At 40.9% G+C, this 16,340-nt stretch overlaps 1 protein-coding gene across 1 annotated transcript; it reads left to right on the top strand.

Annotated features, from left to right (window-relative positions):
- The first annotated feature begins 5,520 nt into the window (after positions 1 to 5,520).
- LOC308321332 (uncharacterized protein) lies at positions 5,521 to 9,820 on the top strand. The gene is made up of 6 exons (XM_080772172.1): positions 5,521 to 5,531; positions 5,709 to 5,929; positions 6,338 to 6,483; positions 7,806 to 7,902; positions 8,373 to 8,453; positions 9,618 to 9,820. Exons 3-6 carry the CDS (start codon positions 6,402 to 6,404, stop codon positions 9,682 to 9,684), a joined length of 327 nt encoding a protein of 108 aa, XP_080628298.1. The 5' UTR covers positions 5,521 to 5,531; positions 5,709 to 5,929; positions 6,338 to 6,401; the 3' UTR covers positions 9,685 to 9,820.
- Positions 9,821 to 16,340: the final 6,520 nt, after the last annotated feature.

Genomic DNA, 16,340 nt, shown 5'->3' with positions numbered 1-16,340 from the left:
CTCAGTTCAATTGGGCTTGATTAGTGCAGCACTGCAGGTAGATGGTAATCACTGCTTCAACAGGTTGCTGTGTGGCTGGAATCAGCCAGGCCTAAACTGACTGCTGATTGGTGGAACCACATGTCACTCTGTCTCTGATATCTAGTGATTTTTAAATAGCTTAACAAATCTCTGCACCACGGCACTCAGTGGTTAGGTTTTAGACAGGGTCACTAAACATAGTAACTTTAGATCTTTAGTTCTTAGGCAAAAGCACACATATAAGGCAACTGTAGCTTGTCTATATGTTAGGGTTATACTGTAATCCACTAAATCATGTGTGTTACACTTGCCTTTTACTAAAAGTAGCAAATAGCAATACCACAGTGCAGAAATTCTATAACTAGAGTGAAAGTACAAAAGTGTTGCCATCAAATGTGAAAGTGGCACATAATGTGAAATGTAAATTTTTAATAACAGTACATACATTAAGATTTAATACTAATCAAAATCTGCAATGGAACTATAGAGGCTCTCTCAGATTAAGTAAAAGTATATTTAAAAAAATGCCATTGTTACAGGTACTTATAGTTACTTTCCACCACTGACTGTGAACTGCATAATGCTTTATGCTTACCTGTTCAACTACTGCACAAGTCACTGTCAGTACTGTTGTTGTTGTCGATGACTTTGTCTGTGTTTATTATTGCACACACCGACACCGGGGGAGGGGGGTACATTTTTCGGGACAAGTTGAACAGGAGTTGGAGGAGAAGTAGTCAAGTAGCCCTGCTTCCAGCAGCAGCAGCAGCATTACACTTGAAAAAGGCATTTATTTTCAAACAGGAGTTAGCGTCCTGCATTAGTTGATTTGCCTTCTTCGCCCTCTGCTTTTCAGCACCCCCCTTACGTTTCGGCATTTTCTCGTCTTTGACTCTCTCTCTCTTTCTTCTCTTCTACATTTTGTGTGTGGCGTGGTGCTCGCCGTTTGAATGATAACTCAGCTGCAGCTCGCTGACTGAGCCGAAGAGTTCTGATGATCCTCATGGGGGCTCCCCGCAGCCAGCTCCAGAGTGAGCAGAGGGAGAGAGCACCAGTTTGGCTGCCAGAAATATGTTTCTGTCATTTTTTTTTTTTATTTCACATTATATTGGGAAGGTAATTTGGAATTACGTCACGTCCGGTGCCATGTCCTTATTTGGTGTTGAACCAGCGATGGCTCACAACATTGTTTGTCAAGCCTCCGTGTAGACGGAAGGACATGAATTGTTTGAGAGAAGCGTGTCATTAACCAAGGTTTGTTTGTTTGTTTCTGAACCAATGTTTTACGTTCTTTGTCAACATTTAAGGTGTATGTTTGATTTATATATGAGTTTAATTGATGCGATTTGTTTTTGTTACAGTTTGACGTTTGTTGTTCATATGGGTTTCCTGTCATTCCATTCCCTTCATTCCCCTTATGCAGCCAGTGAGGTAAATCCATGTGTTCATGTATGCATTATATTGTCATGTTCGTTATGTTAATGTGCTTAAGTTTGTTCATGTACTGATCGTTGTTTATTCATTGTGTGTTCATCAGTTTTGACGTCAGTAAACAGAAACGACTGACTCGTTCATGGAGGGAGTGACAAACCAGTGTGTGTGTTTGCACCAGACCACACGGTATGAAATGTTTGACTGTTTATGTGACTCTTATTATGTTTGTAGCCTACTCTTATTGATTAAGCAGTGTTAAAGCCTGTGACATTTGCAGTTGTAGTGAACTTTTAGTGACTGAAGTTGTCTGTTGTCTACAGTGCCTGTCCGTCACACTATGTGTAAATGTGACCATCGGTGACTGTTGATGTGCCCCGAGGTTCAAGTTGGTTATGCAGCCCTATAGCACCCTCGATACGCGGAGTGAGGTATACATGATTATTTATTTGTCTAGTTTCCATTTGGAGTATATCATTCATGATTGTATTTGTTTGGTTTTCGTTTGGTTGTGGTACTTTTGGTTATTGTGCATTTTCCTTGTCTTATAATTGAAATTACTTGAGTTTTGTATCACTGTATTTATAATTGACCATAAATTAACCATTTTTATTGTTGATTGTACTGCTGAAGTGACAAGTTTATTGCACAGATTTTAGTAGTGAAACTATGAGATTATTCGATTGTAACTGTATTTATTCTATATCCTTATAGTTTTCACAGTGTTGGAACAATAAACACACCCGTCGAGACCACCCAAACTTGTCATTCTTTCATCAATCGAGGGGCAGCTACAATCAACCTGTTGCAGTCATCATCAATCACCATCGACAAACAACTACAAGTGAGTAAACAACAAGACGCCCAAGTCCCAAAGTGTGAGCACGTTGTTAAACCGTATAGCCTATCTCTGGTGATAAAAGAAAGAAAGGCATATTGTCCCTACATTCAAGTTGAAATCTTTACTCTGATACGGACACAAGTATTGAAATTTGATCAATTGGAAGGATCTAACCATAATGGATGACATTGGATGTGTCACGCTATTGAAGCTAATGAAATGAGCGATACCATACGGATGAATGAACGCGCAGAGCGCAACATTTAATGTGGATTGGAATGAATTGATGTCGCTATTAAGCAAGCTTTGTGCAACGCTAAGTTTGGATCTGGAAAATAAGCGCTGCTGTTGTATTCTAAATACGGACGTCACGTCACATTTTACTGATGTCTGTAAATGAAGCGGATGAATTACTCCAGTATGAAAGAGGCCTGTCCGTGTGTTTGCTAATACAAAAACAGCTTAATTGATATAAGCATCAAAGCAATATTTTAAGTACTTTTTATTAGCAAGTGCATTCCATAGCGCTCGACCACACATGGACATCATAAACCTGCGACGGGAACAGTTCAATTCAAACTTTATTCAAGACACTCACAGGGGGGTCCATAGGGCAGAACACATAAAACACAAAAGTAAACAAACTATAAATAAAATAAACAAAGTATAAACAAACAGGGGGGACTTATCTCTGTACATACAGGCTAGAACGCCAGTGGCTCCACAGCTTAAATGATAGTCTGACAGAGCTCTTAGCAGGGTTAGAAAGTGATGCAATGATGCTGTTCTCAGAGTCTGTTAACCTGCACATAAATCCATACATCAGGTTTCGTAGCACAGCAGGGCAAGTGGGTACATTTATTTCTACAAACATTTGACTGGCACTACAGCATCTTGGGGCTTTGAGCAGCAGTCTCATGCAGTCATTATATGCCACTGTCATTTTTTGCAGGCTGCCCTTTTTGTAGTGTCGCCACAAGTGGGCAGTGTACAGCGGAGTACAATAAGCTTTAAAAAGTGAGATTTTCACAGGAACAGTTCCTATGTAGTAAAAGATTATATGAAAGAAATAAAATATTTAACTGGTTTATATATTACAATTTTAGTTATAGATGGCAAGTATAATGTTAAGGAATATTTGTCTTATTAGCCAGAGATCCTTTTAAAATGTTTCTATTACTGTGAGTGATATGGTCAGCTTCTGATGTCTTTCTTTCTTTCTAGATGTAGATGGAGATGACCGTAGATGCTGCTGGAACACTGAACCTGGTCTCCTGTGTGAACCACCCCATCCTGACTGCTAAGATGTCCATGTGGACATTATGAGTGTTTGTATAGAGAGAAGCATGGCTGAAGAGCTTTGCATATCAATCGTTTCTTGCTGCTGCCAAAGTCAAATTGTGATATCTGTAGTGTTTAGTTCATGGCCGCTTATGAGATGTAGATATAAGTACACCTGACTGGTGGAATAGCCTTGTGATACATACTGGGTGTGCTCTTTGGTCGTTCACAAAACAAACAAACAAAAGCTCCACAAAATGCCACAAACTCACTAAAAGCAAATCAAGGGATGTCCGACAGTCAGTGTTGGATATTGTCCAACTCCTAATTGCCGATATCAACAGATACCGATATATATATATTATATGCAGGCTTTTTCCAGTGGTGGAAACATAACTCAAACTTTTTACTTAAATAAAAGTAGGCAATACTGCAATATAGAAATAATCCGTTACAATTCAACATGTACTCGAGTAAAGGTACAAAGGTTTTGGTATAAAATGTACTTAAAATACCAAAAGTAATTATTAATAATTACTCATTATGCAAAATGTCTCATCTAAAATGATCTAATCTCTCACAAGCTCACATGTGTCTTATTGTATTGTGAGCTTGTAGATGTTTTTAATGTAAAAGAATAAATAAAGTAAAATTTAGGGTTGGGGTTATTAATTTTTAATGCCTTTATCGGCTGATAATATCGGACATCCCTAACAAAAACATATATCAAACGTGTCAATACATTTCAAAGAATGCCACAAGTGGCACTAAAACTTCACCAATAAATAAAGAAACATCCACATGTTCCATAAATTAAATGCCACAAAGGTTTGCCGAAAAAATGAAGAAATTACAAAAAATAAGTTTCTTAAACATCTTCTGCCGTATGTCCATAGAACTTCAGCTCTGTTGCAGCAAGCCAGTACAATGTGTCATAGTCTAGGTCACCTAAGCCACGATCACCATTCGGTGGCCGGTATTTGGGGAAAATGGTCATTACGTGTTCCACAGTCTGTAGTGGATCCTCGCATTCACAGTGGGCACTGTCCGAGATGTCCCACTTCTGCTTTGAGGGTTGTCCACTCCTTGCAGGGGAGGTGCTGGCAAAGAACATATTTGCGGTCCTCGATGTATTCCACTGGTCCCTCTGTCTTGCCTTCACCCAGGATGCCTTGGAGGTGTCAGCTGGTGTTGTGTGGAGCAGTTCCTGGGCCTGTGTGGCAAAGGGGCACAGTGACTTGAGGCACGTGTGCTGTGGCAAAGGTCGCCGTGACTTGGTGTGTGTGTTGTGGCAAAGGGCACCGTGACTTGAGGCACGTGTGCTGTGGTGTCTCTGACGACCTTGTGGAGGAGATGGCTGGGATTCACTCAGCTGTGCCTTCCCGGTGAGGGCCAGCGTGGCTGCTTCTCGTCTGACCTCTGTTGGAGTGATTCCAGCGAGAACAGGCAGTTTGTTTGGGGTGGCCCATCCGGTGTTGAGGGCAGCATCCAGCTTCTTGACATGAGAGCTACGGCTCCAGACTGGGACACAGTACTCGGGTCGTCTGCATAGCCATACTTCATTGATGTTGTTGCAGGGAGGTCATGGATGTAGCTGTTAGTGTTGAACAGCAGTTACTGGTGTGGAACCGAAAAGCTTCACAAACATGCCAAAAAATTCTAGTTTTGAACCTTTTTAATCTAGTTTATTTTCAAATAAATTAGTTTTTACTGTTTTGTGAAGCAACTTTGGGTACCTTGAAAAGTGCTATATAAATTGTATGTATTATTAAAAAAACAGACACACAGCAATTGTCGCCACACAGACATCACAAATTCCTATTGGCGGCAACAACAAGGGAGTGATGTGCGAAGCTCTTTTCTATGAAGCCATTCATAGACTATAACGGCCATGTCTTTCTTCCAGATGTACTGCAGGTCTCTCCAGGAATCTGCATTCCTCTGAAGACGACTCAAAGTAAGACCCTGTTAGGCCTGTCAAAAAGAACCCTAACTGAAACGTTTATTACTGTAAGTGATATGTTTAGCTTCTGTTTAAATGTTCTCTATAAATAAAAGTTTTATGTATATATGTTGTGACAGGATAGAATATATATCTGGCTCTTGGTCACTCTAATCAATCTTTCTTTGTTAGGATGAAGATCGCGGTAGACGTCGCTGGAACGCTGCTGCTGGACAGGGAGTACACACACACACACACACACACATACACACACAGAAAGGCTAATTTGTTGTGTGTTTTTTTTTTTTCTTTGTTAGATTGGAGATATCGATAGACGATCTGATGTTCCCTGGACAGAGATCCGTTCCAAAGCTCCCCCCCCCGGGGGCTTCCCCAGAGGACTCTGATGAGCTGTGAGTAGGAATAGTTCTTGCTTGTTTCTGAGGATGGATAACTGCTTTTGTACTGTTATGGTACGAAGAATGGCATCATTTACAGTAATCCAAATGTTTTAAATATTTTAGGATAAATCTAAATGACTCTGCACAATAGTTTGAAAGTCAATATCTCATATCATGAGCGTGCCTCTTTGTCTTTGTAACAACTTGAATACAAATTACAAAAGATGTTGAGGACTGTACATGTGTTGATGCCTCCTAGTGGCACTCTGGTTGAATGTCAGCTTTCCAAGCTAATCAAAGTCTTTTGTTAACCACTTCAACCCCAGCATCCCTATTCCGTTCGGCAAAAATAGCAGATCTACAAGCTCACACTGCAACGTGTTGTGAGCTTGTAGAGCTAATGGTTTCTTTCTCTCTCAGGATGGAGATCATAGACACAGCTGGAGGCTGGAGCCTCTAGAGATGGAGATCTGCAGGTCTGTCCATGGATGGGAGGACGGAGGACGGAGATCTGGGTAGACGCTGGAGGACTTCGGACCTGGGCCTTCTCAGTGAGGAACTCAACGGTACGAACCGCTTTAGGGTTAGGGCTTTTTTAGGCTTCGTAAAAAGCCAATAATCGTCCGTTGCCGATAATTGGTCGATCCCTATTCTTAAACGTTACTGTAAGTGCATGTGTATGTTGTGACAGGACACGCACGCACACAGCAAAGCTAATTTGGGCTGCGTCTTTCGTTCTTTGTTAGAATGGAGATCTCAGCCGATGCCCGAGATCCGAAGCAGATGTACTGCAGGTCTCTCTAGGAATCTGCATTTCCTCTGAAGACGACTCAAAGTAAGACCCTGTTAGGCCTGTCAAAAAGAACCCTAACTGAAACGTTTATTACTGTAAGTGATATGTTTAGCTTCTGTTTAAATGTTCTCTATAAATAAAAGTTTTATGTATACATGTTGTGACAGGATAGAATATATATCTGGCTCTTGGTCACTCTAATCAATCTTTCTTTGTTAGGATGAATATCGCGGTAGACGTCGCTGGAACGCTGCTGCTGGACAGGGAGTGCACACACACACACACACACACACATACACACACAGAAAGGCTAATTTGTTGTGTTTTTTTTTTTTCTTTGTTAGATTGGAGATATCGATAGACGATCTGATGTTCCCTGGACAGAGATCCGTTCCAAAGCTCCCCCCCCCCCGGGGGCTTCCCCAGAGGACTCTGATGAGCTGTGAGTAGGAATAGTTCTTGCTTGTTTCTGAGGATGGATAAATCTAAATGACTCTGCACAATAGTTTGAAAGTCAATATCTCATATCATGAGCGTGCCTCTTTGTCTTTGTAACAACTTGAATACAAATTACAAAAGATGTTGAGGACTGTACATGTGTTGATGCCTCCTAGTGGCACTCTGGTTGAATGTCAGCTTTCCAAGCTAATCAAAGTCTTTTGTTAACCACTTCAACCCCAGCATCCCTATTCCGTTCAGCAAAAATAGCAGATCTACAAGCTCACACTGCAACGTGTTGTGAGCTTGTAGAGCTAATGGTTTCTTTCTCTCTCAGGATGGAGATCATAGACACAGCTGGAGGCTGGAGCCTCTAGAGATGGAGATCTGCAGGTCTGTCCATGGATGGGAGGACGGAGATCTGGGTAGACGCTGGAGGACTTCGGACATGGGCCTTCTCAGTGAGGAACTCAACGGTACGAACCGCTTTAGGGTTAGGGCTTTTTTAGGCTTCGTAAAAAGCCAATAATCGTCCGTTGCCGATAATTGGTCGATCCCTATTCTTAAACGTTACTGTAAGTGCATGTGTATGTTGTGACAGGACACGCACACACACAGCAAAGCTAATTTGGGCTGTGTGTCTTTCGTTCTTGTTAGAATGGAGATCTCAGCCGATGCCTGAGATCCGAAGCTTTCCCGGGGTGTTTCCGCTGAGGACTTCTGGGTCGCTGGGAGGCTCGGACGGAGCTAGAAGGTTCGGTAGACGCCACTGGAACCTGTTTAGGCCTGTCAGAATTGAAGGTTTTATAATGGCCGATTTTTAATTGTCGCTCAAATAAATTACAAGTAACTGTTTAATTTAATTGCGTCATACTAACATTCTAAATAAAACTTTGGCTTTTGTAGGCTTTGTAAACAAAAAGATGCACATGGCATAATTCAATAACTTTATACACTAAGAAAAGAGAAGTAAATTACAAAGTGACACATTTAGAGCTTGTAGATCGGTTGCTTGCATTATTTCTTTAAAATGTTTGACAATATATGAACATTTTCAACATGGAGACGATTATGACTCTAAAAAAAGTATCTCAAATACTTGGCGATTAGGTAATTGTGACAGGCCTAAATCCTTCTAGTTGTGTTTTTTTATATCATGTTCTGTAATCAGTTAGGGTTGACTATAGACTTTTTTTAGGAATCATCATGGAATCATTTTTTTAGGATCATCATGCCGGTGAAGAGCAAGTTTCTAGCCGATGGAGCAACTATTTCTGATCACCTTTGGAGTTACATCACAGCAAGGTAACTATACAACACACGCACACACACTATGATCATGACATGACATCAGCTTGTGACTGCAACTTGTTCCTGTTCGCAGATGACTCTGCACTGCTAGTCTCGGACAGGAACAAACTGCAGGTTGAAAAGGCCCTCAGCTCTGAACTCGGTAGAATCTGCACCTGGCTCGCTGATAACAAACTATCTTTACACCTGGGAAAAACTGAATCCATTCTCTTTGGATCTAATAGTAATCTCTGCAAGGCAAATGGCTTCTTGGTTAGAGTTGGTGACAATGTTATCACACGTAAAGATGAAATTACCTACCTAGGTTCCATCCTGGAGGCTAATCTTTCCGGTGATAAAATGGCCACCAACGTAATCAAAAAAGTCAACCAAAGAACAAGATTCCTTTGCAGGATCTCCTCACTGGTCAACAAAAACACCTTGAAGACCTTAACAGGAGCCCTCGTACAAGGTTTCTTTGACTATGCATGCACCTCCTGGTACCACAGCACCTCAAAGGCCCTTAAAACTAGGCTCCAGACCTCCCAAAACAAACTGGTCAGGCTCCTACTTGGCCTCACCCCCCGAACCTACCTCACTCCTGCCCACTTTGACAGGCTGGGATGGCTTAGGGTCGACGACAGAGTACAGCATCTTGCAATGGGTCTGGTCCACAAGATTCGATACACCACCAAGATACCCATGTACCTGTCTAGATACTTCCTTTATGTTAACGAAGTCCACACCCACAACACCAGAGGGAGTGCAACGAACCATGTACAACCCAGATTCGGCACAAACAAGGGACTAAATTATTTTCACTCCTATGCCACCAAAATGTGGAACGCCCTACCAACAGTCATTAAGACATGTGAATCCCTTGACTCCCTTTTTCCCCTCACTGTATAAGTTTATTTTCCCTTTTTACCTCCTTTATGATGAATTCCTGTTCTGTTCTTTGACTATAGAAGTGTCTTATTTGTATGTCTCTAAATGTTTTGATGAATTGAACATGGTGGACCCTCTTGTAAACAAATTGGGTCGTCCACTTACAGTTAACAGTCTTTGTATTGAGTTTGTGCTTGACATGTACTGTAATTCTGCAAACTGTTAATAAATATTTCAATCAATATTGTTTTATGAACAAAGTAGTAATGAGCATTTCTTTCTTTTCTTTAGGACGTTGCTGGTCTCCTGTGTGGCTCCATCTGGAGGTCACCAGGGTTCTGAGTCACTCAGATCCTGACTGGTAGTGGTGATATGTAGATGTGATCAATCAGGGCTCTAAACAATAAAATAATAAACCAATATAAATAACTAGATAATAATATAAATAAATGGATAAAACGAACGATAAAAAAATAGATTATAGTAAAATAAAAGTAAATTAAAATGGTAAAATAAAAGTAAATTTAAATTAGTAATACATAAAATAAAATGAGTAATGGCATAGTAATAGATAAAATAAATATAATTAGTAATATAGACAATAATACATAAAATAAATTAAATTATCAATATAGTAATGCATAAAAAATAAAATTAGTAATAACAGTAATACATAAAACAAATACAATTTGTAATGCATGAAGTAAAATTAGTAATAACATAGTAATACATCAAATAAATACAATTAGTAATATAGTTATACATAAAATTAATAACATAGTAATATATAAAATACAATTAATACATAAAATAAATTCAATTACTTTGTGTTGTTGTTATAGAATGACTTAAAAAATATATATATATATATCAATCACATCTACATATCACAACCAGGCTATATTGCCAGCAGGCAGGTGGACTGTAGACTCACTACAGCTGTCACAATGTGGTGTACTTTGTTTTGACCCAACTGGCCTCCAAGGAGAGGCGAGCATGGAGCCGGACATCTGATGATACTGTGATGTGCGTGCGTGTGAACACTGACTCATCAATGACGCCACACAGGCAGGTGTGGTAAACAAACGGAGACACGGTGATTGCATGCATTGAATTCAGGTGGTGACTATAGGACGCCAGTATAAAAGTGACACTTAGACGTTTGTGCGTCGTTGGAGCTCATGTCTTGTGAAGCGGCACTCTGGGTGCGGGAGGGGGCCGTTCGCAAGTGCTTAGTCTTGCCGGCGGCGAAGACAGGTAGTGAGGGGGAGCTAGCTGTCAGTCAGCAGGAGGGGAGACTACACCTGCGGTCTCCTGTAGTTAGATAGCGGGGGCTTAGAGAGTGTGCGCTCACCTTGCTCCGCCGCAGACCTGCGATCTGAGAAGGACTGAATGTTAACTTGTCCGTAGCCTACGTCACGTCGTCCAGCACGCACGGAGGGTCGCGCCGGCATGGCGAGTTAAGTACCCATACAGACTGAGACATTGTGTTGTGTTATTGTGTATCCATTGAGAAACATTGTATCGTGTATTCATTATACTGTATTGATTGAATGCCTGTTTATATATTGTGTGCAGTACCAATACGGTCTGCATTTTTATAGTGAATGGTTTTATTAGGATCATATGAAATTAGTTATAGCGTAACACTGTTTTGCCTCATAATTTTATTATATAGCCCACTGAGTACTAATTACCTTAATAAAGATCACTCTCTTATAACTTTATATCCATTGTCTGTGGTACTTTCAGGTTCTGACATTATACTTAAAATTTGTAGTACCATAAGAAACCGACGTCTATTACAATACAAGAGAGAAGACGCCATAGTCAAAGAAAAATGTAATAAAAGTAATATGTTTCATGTTGATTGTAATTTATGCATGATGCCATATATCTGTAAATATTCATTATTTTCTTGTTAATAAATTATTGCATTTATACCCGGGTGTCCGTTATGTGTCCATTACCCTTATAGTGAGAGAGAGAGGGGTCCAGTCCCGACGGCACGACACATGCACGTTATGAGTATAATTTTATAACCATAGCCCATGCAGCATCCACCTCGTGTTTGATGTGGTCGCTCAAATAGAGGAGGCATGTGTCAGTGGAGTGGGATGTTCTGAAACCAGATTGGAACTCGTACATTAATTTATTAGTGGCAAGATACTTTTCAACCTGTTCATAGACTATTTTTTTTCCATCACTTTCGAGATGGAGCTTAGAATAGAAATAGGGCGGTAGTTTCCAGGTTCTAATTTACTCCCTTTTGCAGGGGGTGTTACTTTGGCCAGTTTAACATCTTGGGGGACAAATAGATGTAATTGCACAGATGCAGTAGAACTCAAGGTTCAAGGTTGTACTTTATTGTTACATCTTGTGTACAAGTACATAAGAGTAAAACGTATTTTTTTGTGACTTCCTTTAGATAATGCAGCAGCAAATAACTCCAAAACAGCAAACAAAAGGATAGAATAGAGTGCAAAAATCACACCGTGTGAAGTGAGGCGCGCAAATTAAAGTCTAACTCATGTTGCTATGATTAGGTGATGTAATGATGATGTAAAACAAACGGTGTCAAAACAAACATTAAATTATCTTTATTGTTAATGGGATTTAATGTTTGTGTTAGGGACAAGATGACGTACATTTTCCCTTCATTGTCAATGGTGTTTTTAAAACAAACATTGAATAAAGGCGCTAGTCCGGCCCTCCTATAAACAGCTATAGTGTTTAATGTTTGTTGTCTGAACAAACCTTAGTCTATGGAACAAACATTAAAAATGCCATTGACAATGAATGGAGAAATGACGTCATATGTGCCTGAAATATGACGTACATTTGTGGCAACACAAACATTTAATGCCATTGACAATGAAAGGAGAATTAAATGACGTCATATGTGCCTGAAATATAATGTACATTTGTGGCAACACAAACATTTAATGCCATTGACAATGAAAGGAAGATCTATGTCATATGTAGACGAACAATTCGGCTTTATTATTTTATTATTCTTTTTCATACAGTTTATATATATTTTTAATTAAATATACATAAATACATTTAATGATTTTTTTCAAAATGAATTAATAACTTGATAAATTAATTCATGAAGATGATATATTCATTTCTTATTGGATGATGTACGACGACAAGAGTGCCCCTCACACACAAACTGAGCACACATGCTTCCTTCAATGCATGAGGAGTGAGCAGGCCGCTTCTTATCACCTGACGGGGGAGTTTCCCCAGTAGGACGTAGCGTGTGGAGCCTGGAGGGAACACGTCCATCAGGCACCCCGCCTGAACAGGGGGTGGCAGTATGGAGACCATTCAGACTCAAATCCGGCACCTTTATAGCTGTGAGGCGACAGAGCTATCGACTGCGCCACACCCTGCCCCCACCCAATTTCTTTTTTTGGGGAGGTCTGTTCCTGTTTACAGCCATGGCTGCCAGTTCCCCACCCAATTTCTTTTTTGGGGGAGGTCTGTTCCTGTTTACAGCCATGGCTGCCAGTTCCCATCTGATGTCATGTGGGAGTTCCGACTGATCCAGACCATACATTATAACTGCTAGCTTGCATAACGTCTTCAGACTAGGACTTAGATCTAAGATATACAGGTCATGCTTTGTGTTACCTCCTCCAAGGAGGATGGCACAATCTCCCACCGTGGAACAGCCCATGAAAATTATAGTACACGGAACTTTCCCCGGTTGAGCCATCTTCCAGGAGGGCTCAACCTTCTTCCAGGACATGGTCTTTGGACTGAACTTACACATGGAATCGCACCACTCAACATTATCTAGTGCTTTGCCACCAAATATGTATAACTCTCCATTGTAGGCAAAAGCTAAATGATAGGTTCGGCATACTTTTTTGTTTAATGAATAAGGCCGTGTGGGTATGCTCAGCCAGTGGTTGGTCTCTGTATCAAACACTCTGAAGGGGTGGCCGTCGTCTCCCCCACATACAAACATCTTTGTCCCAATCATGGTGGCAGTGTGATACTTTGAAGGAAGGGCTGGAGTGCCCCTGGTGTTAATTAGAGACCAGACCATTGTGATGGTGTCCAACTTGTAGATGTCATTACTTGTGCCAGTGTCTATGGATCCTCCATAGATATACATGAGCTTCCCCAATACACAGGCTGAGTGGTGCCTTCTATTCTCTGGTACAGTGCCGGAAACCTTAGGATTGAACCATTCGTGGGTGTCGACATCTAATGCATAAAGCTTTTTATTTATAGGGGAACCCCCGTACATGTAGATTATATGTTCTATCAGTACAGCTGTGTGAGAATAGCGTCCAGTGGGAACCTCAAGGGGACTTTCTTTCCCGGTTGTCAATAACTTCTTCCATCGTAAGGACACAGTGTTGAAGACATTGACATCAATCTCCTGGTGCAGGTCACTGTTACAGCCTCCAAGCCCTCCAATGGAGTACACCTTGCATCCCACTGTCACGGCAGCACCATTGCAGGAATCCAGTTGAGGTCCTTTCAGATGCGCAGTCCAGCACAACATGTCTCACACACCAGCACCACTGTGTTGGTCAAGTCTTTCTTGCAGTGCAAAAGTATTCAGTCCTTAAGTGCACACTAAGCTGTCATAAACCAAAAGCAGACTTTAATGACACATGGGTGGCAGAAGGAATTGGAATTTGAGAAGGAATCTCAAATCGGGATAGCAGGAAAACCACAGACAACACTAAAAGGTTATAGAACGGGATAGCAGGAAAACCACAAACAACATTAAAAGGTTACAGAACAAAGCATTTGACTATCTTTTGTAATTTGTAAGTTTAGTGGCAATTATATATGCTACTGTTGTTTAACATTAACATTGATGATGACATGCACTGACAGACACCACTCTTTACACACACTGAGGATGTCACTGATGATGTCAGCCTCACAAAAAGGTCACACAACATTACAAAGCCAAGGTAGGCTGATGCCTGTTCATCTCCCTATTAAGGCAAATTGATCACCATAGCAACCACTTTTCAGAATGTATCCCTTACGGGTTTTGCTTCCTTCATTATGCATTAGGCCTTCATGGCCTGGACCCAATGTTGAGAATCGGTGATATAGGTGATTTGGGAGGTTCCTCCACTTCATTGGCCTACAGCAATTTTGTAATAGTACATTTATGAAACACTATAGAGTAGTCTATAGTATAGACCATACTACACCTGTTAAACATTGCAAATCAGCCCCAGCATACAAGAAAACATCAGACATCATATTATTCAAGTAGACTATACAAGCTCACTCAGTCATTCGTCAAAGGACCTCTGACCTCTAGGTCTCCCATTGAGTCAATCAGTCAATGATTTGCTCACTCTTGATATTAAGAAAGCTAAGCTCCTCCCTAAACACCTATGGTCCAAACACAGCTGAGCATAACATGGGTTAGACAAACCTCTCCACCAATAGTTTTCCTATATGATAAAACACTGTTTTAAAAAAGAAATGCCACGCACATATTTTTCCAGTGCATACAGTATGGCAGGCCTTGTTGACGGATTTGGAAGAGATTTTAAATGAACCAGTCAACTTTGTGAAATCCATGATATTACATTGGAATGAATGGGCTGGAAAGTGTCTAAGGTCACATTCATACCAGAGAGCTTTGCTGCGAGTAAAACGAATCCTGCTGCGCATTTTCAGAAAGTGCACTTCGTTTGGCAGTTGTGAAGGCTCATTCGAATCCTAATGCGTATCAGTTATATGTTCAGCGCTGTGCCTCCATGCCCAAAAGAACAGTGCGTGCGTGCGTATAGTGAGAGAGCGAGAGAGGGGGGGGGGGGTCCAGTCCCCGACGGCACGACACATGCACGTTATGAGTATAATTTTATCACCATAGATTTATCATTTCACTGTGTAGGCTAGTTTATGAATGGAACACATTGATAAAGGTCCCCCCTGCTGCGTTTCCAATTGCTGCGGATCATGACAGTGTGAAGGCAAACCGCAGCAAATTAAATATGCTAGAATCCCATTTCTCCGCCCATACGCATCCGAGTCTACCGAAGTATTAGGTGAGAATGTAACCATAGTCTCTTGAAACGTTTTCATTTAGTTTTAGTCACATTTTAGTCACCTGGAATGTGGCGCATGCTGTCTGCATGCACACGTGTACTGTACGCATAACAATTATGACATATAGGCCTGCGATATTCAGAATTTACAGCAAGGGATTGCTTAAAAATAATAAACAGCCAAAAGCTAAGCCAAATAAATGCAAAATGAGGGTTTAAACACTTCCAGTAATGTACCGTATCATGATGGTTTAGGACTTTTGAGGTTATTTTATTGACACAAATGAATAAGCCCATTGTTAATAACAGTGACAAGGACTGTGTGTGTCACTGTTATTCACTGTTACCCCTTTTGGGGGTGGTGGGGGGGGGGGGGGGCTGAGTTTGAGCCTCTTCGCAGACTGCGGACGCTCAAGCTCAGGGCCCCCCCTAGCTCAGGGGCCCCTGGGCCTGGGCCCAACAGGACCATTGGATAATCTTCCCCTGGGTGGTAGACCTGCTCTTTGCCATAGATTGATAAATAACGTCATTGACAATGACAATAATGCCCTATAAAATAAATTGCTCAATGATGACAGCAGGTGGATTCATGAATGTATGTAGACAATTATGCCAATGAAAAAAACTATATAGGCTACCAAATTTCCCACTTTGAACAAAAAAAAGCCTGTTGGCTGCCAGACTAAACAGGGCTTTTTCCAATCATTAACTTAAATATCCTCACATTGACATTAAGGATATTAAGTTAATTTTTTGTTCAGGAACAACAATTGAAATAATAATTAGAATTATATGTTAAAATAGCAATACCTAAATATAATTATTTAATGAGCCTATAAGCGAGGACAAATATGGGTATTTATTTACTACCGGTATTTACTATCAACGACGACGCACATACACGCGCGCGCGCGTGTATGTGCGTCGTCGTCATCGCGGAGGGATATTAGTACAAGCGAATCGACCC

The sequence above is a fragment of the Protomyctophum bolini genome (assembly GCF_963924005.1).
Source record: "Protomyctophum bolini genome assembly, chromosome: 9".
Lineage (NCBI taxonomy): Eukaryota > Metazoa > Chordata > Actinopteri > Myctophiformes > Myctophidae > Protomyctophum > Protomyctophum bolini.
Note: the sequence above shows the minus strand (reverse complement) of the source record. Positions and strands in the feature narration are given on the sequence as shown.